The sequence below is a fragment of the Gymnoscopelus microlampas genome (genome assembly GCF_963454915.1).
Source record: "Gymnoscopelus microlampas genome assembly, chromosome: 6".
In the NCBI taxonomy this organism is placed as follows: Eukaryota; Metazoa; Chordata; class Actinopteri; order Myctophiformes; family Myctophidae; genus Gymnoscopelus; species Gymnoscopelus microlampas.
In genome coordinates this window covers 57128977-57142559 of record NC_139943.1, presented here as the reverse complement: position 1 = coordinate 57142559, position 13583 = coordinate 57128977, and the positions used below count along the sequence as shown (strand labels likewise).

General features: G+C 44.0%; 1 protein-coding gene across 1 annotated transcript; it reads right to left on the bottom strand.

Moving 5' to 3' along the window:
• Positions 1-2468: 2468 nt before the first annotated feature.
• LOC311046737 (G-protein coupled receptor 22-like) lies at positions 2469-12696 on the bottom strand (the record flags this gene model as incomplete). The annotated part of the gene is made up of 5 exons (XM_084059255.1): positions 2469-3032; positions 4518-5195; positions 6522-6731; positions 7710-7910; positions 12562-12696. The coding sequence occupies 5 exons, from the start codon at positions 12694-12696 to the stop codon at positions 2859-2861; spliced, it is 1398 nt and encodes a 465-aa protein (XP_083915381.1). The 3' UTR covers positions 2469-2858.
• Between the last annotated feature and the right edge of the window lie 887 nt (positions 12697-13583).

Here is a 13583-nt window from a genome sequence, read left to right as displayed (position 1 = left end):
GAATGTCACAAAAACAAAAATAAATCCATGAATTGAAGGCTTTTTGGGTGCAACTCCTCCTTTAATGGGATAGTGAAAAGTAGCCTACAAATAGCCTATCTTTTCGTTACTATTGTGTGATGGAATAGGATACGAATTTACGAGAACTGAAAATAAATTGAATTATGGAGATACAAGGTTTCCTGAATGAATGGGGGGGGGGGGGGGGGGGGTCACTCGATTCAATCATTGAACACAGAATTTATTATAAATATACATAATTCCTAATACTTACATAATAATAATAACACTATACATTCCATATATATTTATACAGTATACCGTGTATATATATACATATACACACAATGTGTATCACCACCAGTACAAAAAAATCCATGCAATAATATATATATATATATATATATATATATATATATATATATATATATATATATATATATATATATATATATTACAGTATATTGTGTATCTATGAAAACTACTTCTGTAATATATAATAAATAATACATATTTCCATCTCTGATATTTGTACAGTCTAGTAATATTTACATTGCTGCTTTGGATACATGTTTTACCCATTAAAAATAAATAAATCCCATTGGTCCTTTGATATTATAGTATATCGTATCGTACACAGTCAAATACTCTGTCTCAATTTAACTCTGAGAGTGTGGAAATGTAACCAAATGGACCCTTACAGGTCTGTAACTCTGAGAGTGTACACATGGATCGAACCAAATGGACCCTTACAGGTCTGTAACTCTGAGAGTGTACACATGGAACCAAATGGACCCCTAAGGGTCTGTAACTCTGAGAGTGTATGAATGGAACCAAATGGACCTGTGAGGGTTTGTAACTCTGAGAGTGTGTAAATGGAACCAAATGGACCCTTATGGGTCTGTAACGAGTGTGTCCGAAAGGAACCAAATGGACCTGTAAGGGTCCATTTGGTTCCATTAATAAGAAGTAAGAAAATACGCTTTTATGAAGTAGTGAAAATAGCAGATCTACAAGCTCACAACACGTCGCATCGCGACGTGTTGTGAGCTTGCAGATCGTCTATTTTCACTAGTTTGGGTCCTGGGGAGACATCAGATTTCTGTTTTGGGTCCTGAGCTAAAAGGTTTGGGAACGAGTAGCAAGAGTTGGTATGAATGAATGAATGAATGAATGTATGTGGTGATAAAGGGAAAGAGCACATCAGCACCTCCACAACATATACAGTAGCAGACACAATATCACAGAGGATTAAAAAAATCACACCCCTGTGTGAAGGTAGCGGCGCCTTTGATACATTTTGTCATCGATATGTGTTTATAATGTGTTAGCCATGTGTCACGTGAAGCTTGACCAATCACTTTGTTGACGGGTCTGACCAATCAGAGCATTGACGGGTCTGACCAGTCAGAGCGTTGACGGGTCTGACCAATCAGAGCGTTGACGGGTCTGACCAATCAGAGCATTGACGGGTCTGACCAATCAGAGCGTTGACGGGTCTGACCAATCAGAGCGTTGACGGGTCTGACCAATCAGAACGTTGACGGACCTGACCAATCAGAACGTTGACGGACCTGACCAATCAGAACCTTGGCGAGCCTGACCAATCAGAACGTTGACGCAAAAGCCAGGTATAGAGGGCTAATATCCGCTCTATACCTAAAGGTATAGAGCGGCTAGCGCCGCTAAAAAACACAATAATAAAGCCCTAAGGTTCATTTCCATTGTGGTGCAACACTTGTACCATTGTGGCACTAATGTCGCCTTACAATAGGCTCTATTCACAGCAGCCATATTATGAAGACATTCACAGGTGTTACCAATGATACTAATGAAGGCTCTGTTCCATTCTGGTCAAACAGAGTCAGGTCAGGGTGCTGATAGTGTGCATGTTGGCTCACTGGAAACACTCTGTTACACCAGTGGGTCTACAGTTGGGATCATGGGCTTCCAAATGGCCCCTTACAGGTGTGTAACTCTGAGAGGGTACAAATGGAAGGGTCCATTTGGTTCCATTTGTACCCTCTCAGAGTTATGGGGTCGTAGAAACCACTGTGCTAGACTAAATGGAACAGAGCCTTCATTATTAGTATCATTGGTAACACCTTTGAAGGAAGTGATAATATGGCTGCTGTGAATAGAGCCTATTGTCGAGCTCGCAGTCTTTATGGGCGGACATCCCGACCGCCGAGGGCCAGGGTCTGTCCGGCTCAACCACGAGGGCCTCGCCGCCGCCAAAGCTCGCCAAGTCCAACATGCGACGTGATGCCAGAGCGTGGACTAGCCGACGCAAACTCAAGACTCCTGAGTCGTTGCCCTCCACACCCTCCTGTCTATCATCAGGGTCTTGAGCTCTGCAAGTGTTATTAGCTACGCTGTCGCGCAGCACTGTGTCCACGTAGGTGTGTCTTTCCACTCCTGGCGTTGCCCTGGGTTGGCTCCCACAGTGTCAGTTTGTATTACCATCATTACCGGGTGCCTGACACAAGTGCCCAGTCTCATCCTTCTCGTAGAGGTCGTTCTGACGCGGTTCGCCCATGTGACACCAAGTGCCATTCAAAGCGTTCTTGCATAGACGCCATCCAGGGCCTTTTCTTGCCATGCCGTGAGCGTTCCAACAAAGCAGCAGTCGTCCTCCTACTGGACACTCTCTGCATTTGATGGGTTCCTCACACTGGGTCCATCATCCATGGAATTGTAACCGTTGTCAGAGTATGAGCCGGTCTGGACAGCCATGAGTCAATCTGAAAGGAGCGTCTCGGTCGCCCAGATCGAACGCCGACACGTGTCTAGCACCGCCAGTGTGGGGGGGTTACAGGCGTACAGAGATGGTAACGGGGGGGCGGCTGTTTTGCACTTCACTCGGCATCCTCGGAGGAGAGACATTTCTGCCTGGCCTCTTTGTCCTCAATCGTCGTCACCTTCTTGTTCCTCTTCGGGTCGATCCACGAGTTGTGGATGACGGCGTTGGCGGGCAGAGGCTCCGCCTCCGTGATGGACACCACCCTCTTCTTCATCTTGCTCTTCAGAACCTTCACAAATCACAATCAATGTCAGTTTTGTTGACACATCAAGCTCTATTGTTCATACTTTTCAGAAAATACAGGCGGGGGGGGTGCAGAGGGAGGGAGAGCAAGGAGAAAACAGACAGACAAAGTACCAGGTCAAAAGAAAAGTCAAGGATCTGTACATTCATAAATATAACATTAGCAGGTATTTGCATGAGGTTGGACATATTGGTACACAAAGTAGCAGGCATGTGCATGGGGTTAAACATATTGGTGCAAAAAGTAGCAGGTATGTACATGAGATTTAGCCTGGAATCCAGACGGATTTGCTCCGTCCAGCTGAACTTTTTCTTTTCACTTCGCTCCTCAGTCTGGCCGTCTTCCATTTGAGCCTGATTTCCAAAAGTCAACTGTTACGTAGGCACGTCATTGCTGATTGGATAGTGCTCGACGAATCACAGGAAGCGGCTCGAATTTTACATTGGAAGGCTCTGATCCGACCTGGCCCCTCAGACAATTACATTGGAAGTCTCCGGTTCCGCCCCCGCCCACAGACCAATCAGAAATCCGAGACCGCCCCTTTCATATAAGAAGCTGCCCTGACTGAGAGACGAAGTAAACAAAAAAAAAAAGTCAGCTGAACGGAGCGAATCAGTCTGGATTCCAGACTACATGAGGTTAGACGTAAGGCAGGGGTCTTCAACAGGGGGTCCGGGACCCCTAGGGGGTCCTCAGAGCTACTATAGGGGGTCCGCCAAATCTTTGTGTGATATGATTTAGTTTTTGAGCGGTGTAGCCTCTCCTATAAATGGGGTTGGGAATTCGTCTTTCCCTGTACTGTGATTGGCTGACTATTCACACCCTTTTCGCCGTACCGTGATTGGATGACTCTATTCAGACCCTTTGCTTTGATTGGCTAGCGAGACGCATGATGAAATAATAACCTATAAATAACACCACACACTTCAAAAAATATATATTGAGCTTCCATCACTGTGATGACCACTGTTGTTTCTAAATAACACCGCTCACTTCACACTGGGTGTGATTGTTTTACATTAACCACTTGAACCCTAGAATTCCTTTTCTGAGGGGAACATTAGCCAAAAATAGCAGATCTACAAGCTCTCAACGCCTCGCGCTGCGAGGCGTTGAGAGCTTGTAGATCGGCTATTTTTGGCAAAGAAGGCTATAGAGCGTGCCAACGCGTCGTCACCACGGGGGGCGTTGGCATTGGGCGTGGCATTGGGCAATGTTAAGTCAACCTGGTTTTTACCCCTCAAAGATGTCCGCCGCTACCAAAAGACACTTGTTGACGCCCCTTTCAGGAATTTTGGCACGCTCTATAGGTGTAGAGGGAAAAAAGAGCAGATTATGTAAAAAAAAAAACTTTCATCTGAAACACAATTTTATACAATATAGAGTAGGGGGGTCCCTGCTTCATCTCTCTCTCAGCTAGGGGGTCCTTGGCCTGAAAACGGTTGAAGACCCCTGACGTAAGGTGTATACCTTCTGGAACTTCTGCCGGGTGAAGGCGTAGAGCAGCGGGTGGAAGACGACGGTGCCGTATGCCATGACCAGGAAGGCCAGCCGCAGCCGGGCGGTGACGTCGCTGGGCCCCACGGCCAGGATGACGGCGTTCAGCGCGGTGATGGGCGACCAGCACAGCAGGAAGGTGGACACGATCAGCAGCGACATCCGGAACACCCTCTTCTGCCGCTCCCGCCTCTCGCGGTGCCGCTTGACGGCGCGACGCAGGGCGATGATGACGGAGACGGACGCGCGCATGCCCAGCGTGGGCATGCGGGGGAGGGGGCCCCCACCGCCACCCATAGCGTCAGTGTTCTGGGAGCCGTCGGCCTGGGCGTCGTCCTCGTGCTGCGAGGCCGTCATGGCGGTCATGGACGGGCGCTTTTTCCTGCGCGCCGTCGCCGCCTTCTTCTTCTTCTGCGAGGCGTGGTGGTGGAAGCGCGCGCCGATGCGGATGTTGAGCGCCTGCAGGATCTTGGAGTAGGTGACGAGCATGGCGACGGCGGTGAAGATGAAGATGGGGATTTGGGCCAGCAGGTGGTAGTAGAGGCCCGGTTCGGTGTGGTAGCGGTGGTGGCTGTTGGCGTGGAGCGCCGTTCCTTCCGCCGCTGCCGTCTGGTTGAGCTCGGCCCCGCCCCTCTGGGCGTGGAAGCCCACCTAGGGAAGGGACGACATGAAGATTTGGTGTCGCGGTTATTGCGGCAAAAAATAATTGCAATTAACCACTTAAAACCCCAGCAACCGTGTTGCGGGGAAAGCTTTTCACAAAAAAATATGCAGGTGGACAAGCTCAGAACGGGTGGCGGCGAGACACGTTGTGAGCTTGTCGATCTGGTAACAGAAAACTGGAGCGACACCAGTATAGAGCATTGAGGGACTGGTTGGTTAACAACATTATTGTGTTAATCAAAATGTGCTTAAAAGTCTTACACTGAAAATAGAAGAAGACGTTTTTGTTGAGAAACAATTAATTATACCGCCTCATACATCATTTGTGAACAGGGATGGAACAATGTAGTAGGACGTAGAGCCTTCGTCCTACTCCTCCTGCCCGACACTCCCTGCTAACAGGATCTTTGCTTCTCGGGGGTCCCTGGAACTAAATATTTTGAGATGGTGGTCCGCGGCCAAATACATATAATTCTGGGGGTCCTTGACATGAGGTTTGATTATAGCAACATTAGAGGTGTAACGATATAGTAACTGCATCGAAAAATCTTTTTGAATTTTCAACGATCTACTATATCGATATGCAAACAGCTAAATATCGTATCGTTTGACTTTGTATCGTATCAAATCGTTCTGCAATGCAAATAATCGTATCGAATCATTCTGCAATGCAAATAATCAATTATATCAATACTAAGTACTTTTAAGAAGAAAAAAAGAGAAAGAGGGGCTTATATCCAGTATCCAGGTATTTAATTTTCACACAGAATGTTTGGGTAAATAAATAGTTACTATATCGATTTTATATCATTAAATTGAATCGTATCGTTCTAAATTAATCTGTCCTGTATCGTATCGACTAAATCACTGAATCAAAACGTATCGTATCGTTCTAAATTAACCTGTATCATTCATGTACTGTATCGTATTGACAACCAAGTATCGTGATACAGTACGTATCGAATCAGTGTTAAAACATATCGTTACACCCCTAAGCAACATACATTTTTCAGAAAACTGTTTGTAGAATTCGTGGAATCCCCAAAGATTTGAGTTACAAATGTTTGCTTTAAAAATATATATATTCAAAGATTTGCAAAAAAAAAAACACTATTTCTTTGGCTATTCACAAATAGTAGATCTACAAGCTCATAGCGCGGCAACGAGTGCCGCGCTATGAGCTTGTAGATCCGCTATTTGTGAATAGCCAAAGAAATCTAAAGATGACACATGATTCTTTCGCAGTCTAAATGGGTTAAGTTAGAATAAGAGGTTTCCTCCCGACAGCAACAACAAAATGGTCCATTGCCTCACCTCCATGAAGGGCACCAGGAAGCTGACCAGACTGAGCACCCAGATGGCGGCCAGCAGGCTCAGGGCGCGGCCCATGGTCAGCACCCTGTTGGCGGGTTTGACGGAGATGTCGTAGCGGTCCAGCGTGATGGCTAGCACGTTGGCCGCGGTCGCCACGCTGGTGAAGGACACGCAGGCCTCGTGGAAGCAGCAGACCAGCGCCGTGTCGCCCTGCAGGGGGGCAGAAGAGTTCACTAAAGCGTTACGAAGTTAATGAAAACTAGAATTGAAAGAGCGTTTTTTGTTCTTGTTGCTCACAATGAAAACTAACTGAAACCGTATTGTGTGTTTACACAACTAACTAGAATCACACAGGAAATGTCCTTAGTTTTAGTTAATATTTCATACAACTAGTAAGGATTACATTTGCCGGAGCTTCATGATCAAAGAGACATATTTGTTCCTTATGAGTCAAGGCACATGTGTAAGCAAGTTTCATGGCTGTCGGCCAAACGAGGCATGACTTATGCCTGTTTAAAGTTTACATTTTCAAACGATTGCTATTAGTGTCCCCCTTTGGCCAATTGGAGTAAGATTGGTTTCAGTGATATTTGGAATGACCCTCTACCATACCTACTGCAAAGTTTTATAAAAATATGACTCTGCATTTATGTGTTAGGGGCAGAAGAATCATTTTCATAAAACTGCAATATTTATCGGCCCCTGGAGGCTTCATTTTTATGCTGGGTTTGTAGATATTGGTCCAAAGTTAATGTGTAGAAAGTTTTGTGCACATTGCGCAAAAATCCAAGGAGGAGATAGATTTGAACAGTTTTTCATATAATTCAAAATGGTGGGAGATCTTAAGGTCAAAGGTCAAAAGTCAGAGTGGCATAGCTGTTCGGCATGAGGAGACGCACATGTGAATTGAAAGTTTCATGGCTGTATGTCAAACAGGGCATGAGTTATATCTGTTCAAAGTTTGCATTTTCAATTAAGTGCTATAGCGCCATCCTTTGACGAATGTGTGAGTTTAATTTCCTGATCGTTTTCCATGACCCTCTACCATATCGCGGAGTTTCGTCAAAAACGACTGCACGGTTAAGCTAATTCTGCTATTTATGCGGAAAACACCGGGAGAATAATAAAAGGTAGAGAAACAAAAAGGCACCATAGGCCCTACGGCCTTGGCCCCTTAATGATAATAACCTTTATGGAGAGCAGAACCACAGTGATGGTGAGGGGGATACAACCGGTGCAGACCATCACATCCAGAACATGCAGGTTCATGGTGACGATGTTGCTGACGGAGCTGATGAGGTTGGACTTCATGCAGTACAGAGCCAACACCGTCAGGTTGGAGCTCAAACCCAGAACCATCTCCAACATGAGGAACCCCGTAACTGATACCTGGATGGATAAATACATGTCATTATAAATTATAGATCCATCTCTGACATTATAACCTGCCACTGATATACCTGGAACATAGAGGCGTCACATTATTTGGAAAATAATACAACATTGCTATATGAACTACCGCAATATAGACAGGAGGGATTTCAGAAAAAAGGCCTTCTATAAGGAGGTTAGAGGCATTTGGGGGTAAAAGTTGGGAACAAGGCCATTTTACATAATTCAAGGGTGCTGAATCAGAAAAACACTGTTCCCAAGCAAAATTCTTAGTGCTTAACCTCCTAATTTGCATATCAAAATGGCTGCCGATTTTGAAGTATTTCTTAAATAACTCTATAACAAAGCAATCAAATCTGACAAATAAAGTTTATATATTTATATTCTGAGGGTCAGACAATGTGTGGAAGGTATTTATAATGTAATAGATGTAAATAAATGTAAATAATGTAAATAAATATGCAAATTAGAGGCCACTATTACAGAAAACGGTTTCGTACTTAAAGTGATCCATCCGCATCCCCCTTATTTTATTTTATCTCTACTTATCTGTATTTTTACCATCCTTAGGACATCTAAAATAAATATTTAGATGATGTAAAAATCCTGGTACATTTGGCCCTGATGACCAAAAAATAAATGTGACGTTCCATAAAAACGCTATCATGGGGATTTCTATCTTGTATAACTCACCCCCAGGAGGAGTTAGAGCCACAGAACTATAACTGAACTCAAACTACTTTCAACACAGCTATATAGAGTGGGATGGGGATGGCTAAAGGTACACTTAGATGGCCAACAGGGAAAAAAACTATTGGTCGTGCACACACAAACTATTGCCCGTGTACACAGTGGTTAATCCCAATGGTCTGAGTATCTACAGGGCTGACAAGGGACTAGTACAGCCTAGTACAACCTAATAGAGCCTAGTACAACCTAGTCTTAACTAGTCCAGTCTGTTCCATGCTAGTATAGCCTAAATCGCCGTCCCCTAGTCTGTTCCATCAAAAGGCTGGACTAGGCTATGGGTGTACTAGGCTTTACTGTTGTAGACTCTACTGGTCTCTAATAGACTGTTTTAAATTCCAGTAGGCTGTGCTGGTCTGTACAACGCTATATTAGGCTGTACAAGGCAGATCTGTACTATGGTCTACAAAGGTTCATGCAAAACTATTGCTCGTGCACACACAAGCTATTGCCCGTGTACACAGTGGTTAGTCCCAATGGTCTGAGTATCTACAGGGCTGACAAGAGCCTAGCACAGCCTAATAGAGCCTATTAGAGTCTAGTACAGCCTAGTACAGCCTAATCTATCCTAGTCCAGCCTTATCAGTCCTAGCATAGCCTTGTACCCCCTCCCCTATTCTGTTCTCCCAGAAGGCTGGACTAGGCATGGGTGTACTAGGCTGTACTATAGACTCTACTGGTCTATAATAGGCTGTTTTAAGCTCTAGTAGGCTGTGCTAGGCTGTACTAGGCTCTATTAGGCTGTGCAAGGCAGATCTGTACTATGGTCTACAAAGGTTCATGCAAAACTATTGCTTGTGCACACAAAAGCTATTGCCCGTGTACACGGTGGTTAGTCCCTATGGGTTGAGGATCTACAGGGCTGACAAGAGCCTAGCACAGACTAATAGAGCCTATTAGAGTCTGGTACCACCTAGTACAGCCTAACATATCCTAGTCCAGCCTTATCAGTCCTACAGTACCATAGCCTTGTACCCCCTCCCCTATTCTGTTCTCTCAAAAGGCTGGACTAGTCATGGGTGTACTAGGCTGTACTATACTAGACTCTACTGGTCTATAATAGGCTGTTTTAAGCTCTAGTAGGCTATGCTAGGCTGTACTAGGCTCTATTAGGCTATAGAAGGCAGTACTTTACTTTGGCCTACAAATGTTCATGCAAAACTATTTCTCGTGCACACACAAGCTATTGCCCGTGTACACAATGGTTAGTCCCTATGGGTTGAGGATCTACAGGGCGGACAAGAGCCTAGTACAGCCTAATATAGCCTATTAGAGTCTAATACAGCCTAGTACAGCCTAGTCTAGCCTAGTCCAGCCTGTTCCATGCTAGTATAGCCTATACCACCCTCCCCTAGTCTGTTCTCCCAAAAGGCTGGACTAGTCTTGGATGTACTAGGCTGTACTGTACTAGACTCTATTGGTCTCTAATAGGCTTTTTAGTGGCGCTAGCCGCTCCATACCTGACTTTGTCCGTGTGCGTCAACGTTCTGATTGGTCAGGTGCGTCAACGAAGTGATTGGTAAAGCTTCACGTGACACATGGCTATAAACACATTATAAACACATATCGATGACAAAATGTATCAAAGGCGCCGCTACCTTCACACAGGGTGTGATTTTTTAATCTCTAGTAGGCTTTGCTAGGCTGTACAAGGCAGATCTGTACTATGGTCTACAAAGGTTCATGCAAAACTATTGCTCGTGCACACACAAGCTATGGCCTGTGTACACAGTGGTTAGTCCCTATGGTCTGAGTATCTACAGGGCTGACAAGGGACTAGTAAAGCCTAAAAGAGAGTATTAGAGTCTGGTACAACCTAGTACAACCTACTCTAGCCTAGTCCAACCTGTTCCATGCTAGTATAGCCTATAGAAATTATTTCATGTGCATGCCATAAGCAATGCACAACACGTCGTTGCAAATGCCGGAAATCTGGGTTACGATGCACAGCCATGTGTGCATGTCAGCAACGGAGTGATGATCAACCTCCTTGTATGAATGTGGTCTAGTGTCTAGACTTTCGTTCAACAATGGCCAATACAGTATCTTTAGAGTAATAAACCGTTATCTGTTATGGGGGCCGCTATTTTGCATATTTCGGAGTAGGCTGATTATTATATTATATTATATTATCATATTATATTACTTACAAATTCTTTACTCACATTGTAGAAACTGTATATAGACACTTCATTTGTCAATTTTGCTTGCCTGGCCACAGACTTATTGAAGATAAAAGGTGCGAATTTGCCAATTTGGCAGCCATTCAGATATGCAGATTAGAAGGTCAAAAACTAAACATTTAGCATGGGGAAAAAGTATGTATTTTAGATGTCCTAAGGATGGCAAAAATACAGATAATTAGAAACAAAATAAGGGGGATGCACCTTTTGCACCGTTTGAGTACTACGGTACATCATTTTATGTAATGGTGGCCTCTAATTTGCATATTTATTTACATTTATTTACATTTATTACATTACAAATATCTTCCACACATTGTATGACCCTCAGAACATAAATATATACACTTCATTTGTCAGATTTGCTTGCTTTGTTATAGAGTTGTTTAAGAAATACTTCAAAATCGGCAGCCATTTTGATATGCAAATTAGGAGGTTAAGCACTAAGAATTTTGCTTGGGAACAGTGTTTTTCTGATTCAGCACCCTTGAATTATGTAAAATGGCCTTGTTCCCAACTTTTACCCCCAAATGCCTCTAACAATCACATATTTCAGAAATCCCACCGGTCTAATAGGCTCTATTCACAGCTCATATTATGAAGACATTCACAGGTGTTATCAATGATACTAATGAAGGCTCTGTTCCATTCTGGTCAAACAGAGTCAGGGTGCTAATATTGTGCATGTTGGCCCACTGGAAACACCAGTGGGTCTACAGTTGGGGTCCAGGGACCCTCATGAGCTTCCAAATGGCACAGGTATGTAACGGGTCCATTTGGTTCCATTTGTACACTCTCAGAGTTATGGGGGTCGTGGAAACCACTGTGCCAGACTAAATGGAACAGAGCCTTCATTAGTGTCATTGGTAACAAACACCTGTGAATGTCTTCATAATATGGCTGCTGTGAATAGAGCCTATTTCAAAATCACAGAGGCTGCAATCAAAGAGGTGTCCAAAACTGACTTCTTAACTAGGAATTCTAGTGTTCTACGTAATATTTGGTCCATGATTCCAATACAGTACAATATTAATTTCACCCTTAGGTGTAGACTAAAGGGACGGTTGTGTTGTCTTCATGTTTGTCTCACTATTTAGAAGTCATACACTGTATGCTTTATGTTACTGCTGACAATGTCCAGTTTTCTCCAAAAAGTAATTGGTTTCCATTCATTTCAGTATGTCAATGTATGTGAATTGAAAACACGCAATGACACAAGTAAATATCCTTTAAATATCAATTTATGGTGACAGTATCTACAGTAATGTTGTGGTAGCTATACAGTTGACAGAATTGAAGCTTGACTTAACCCATTAAGACCTGGAACGCATGTCACTTTAGATTTCTTTGGCTATTCAAAAATAGCAGATATACAAGCTCAGAGTGCGGCACCGAGTGCCACGCTACAAGCCTGTAGATCTGCTATTTTTGAAAAAACGTGAAAAATATTTTGTTATATTTTTTCCCGAATTTCTTTTAGGATTTAGATTTTTTTTAGACGTGGCCTCAGGTCTTAAAAAACATTTATTCAGCTGGATGTAATCATAATAGCAATATTAGTCTGACAAATCCTAATTAGAGATTTTCCCCCTACCTGGAAGCTGATAGGCTACGGGTATGGGTAGTACCTGGAAGCTGATAGGCTATGTTTAGTACCTGGAAGCTGATAGGCTATGGGTAGTAGTACCTGGAAGCTGATAGGCTATGGGTTGTAGTACCTGGAAGCTGATAGGGTATGGGTATGGGTATCCGGGGGCAGCCGGTGTCACAGTTCGGCCGATGGGCTCGGTGTTGTCGGTGACGGTGACGTTATTCATGGTGGCTTCTGCTTCCAGCTGGGGAAGCATGTGCATTCTCCTGGAGAGAATAGAGACACAGACAGAGGAGCTGGTGAATAAAGTGGGGTCCAGGGACCCCCAGGGGTCCTTGAGGGGGCTCCAGGGGGTCCACAGCAAAACGTGTTATTTTTAACCACTTGAACCCTATTTTTTTTTTAAAGACATTTGACATTAATATTGTATGGGGGAGGGTCTGTGGCCATATACATAATGATTTGTGTGTGTGTGTGTGTGTGTGTGTGTGTGTGTGTGTGTGTGTGTGTGTGTGTGTGTGTGTGTGTGTGTGTGTGTGTGTGTGTGTGTGTGTGTGTGTGAGAGAGAGAGAGAGAGAGAGAGAGAGAAAGAGAGAGACAGAGAGAGAGAGAGAGAGAGAGAGAGAGAGAGAGAGAGAGAGAGAGAGAGAGAGAGAGAGAGAGAGACGGAGAGCGAGAGAGCGAGAGAGACAGAGAGCTGTGTGGCATGAGATCTGAATTATGATGATGATAACGATGTTGGCTCATTATGTAAATTGTCTGTCATTTCTCAATTGTTATAATTGCGTGTGTTGCATTCTTACTATGTTCTGTGCTAAATAGACAATTGGGATTCTCAGGTTTACCGGCTCAACTGTGAAATTAGATTAGCGTCTGCCATTGCACAACGAGCGGTACAGCAAACTGCTTAGTTGCCATCATCATCATCCTCAACAAAACAAACAAAACATTGGTGTCTGCTATAGGCTCTATGCACAGCAGCCATATTATCACTTCCTTCCCAGGTGTTACCAATGATACTAATGAAGGCTCTGTTCCGTTTAGTGCAGCACAGTGGTTGCACGACCCCCCATAACTCTGAGAGTGTACAAATGGAACCAAATGGACCCGTAAGGATCCATTTGGTTCCATTTGTACACTCTCAGAGTT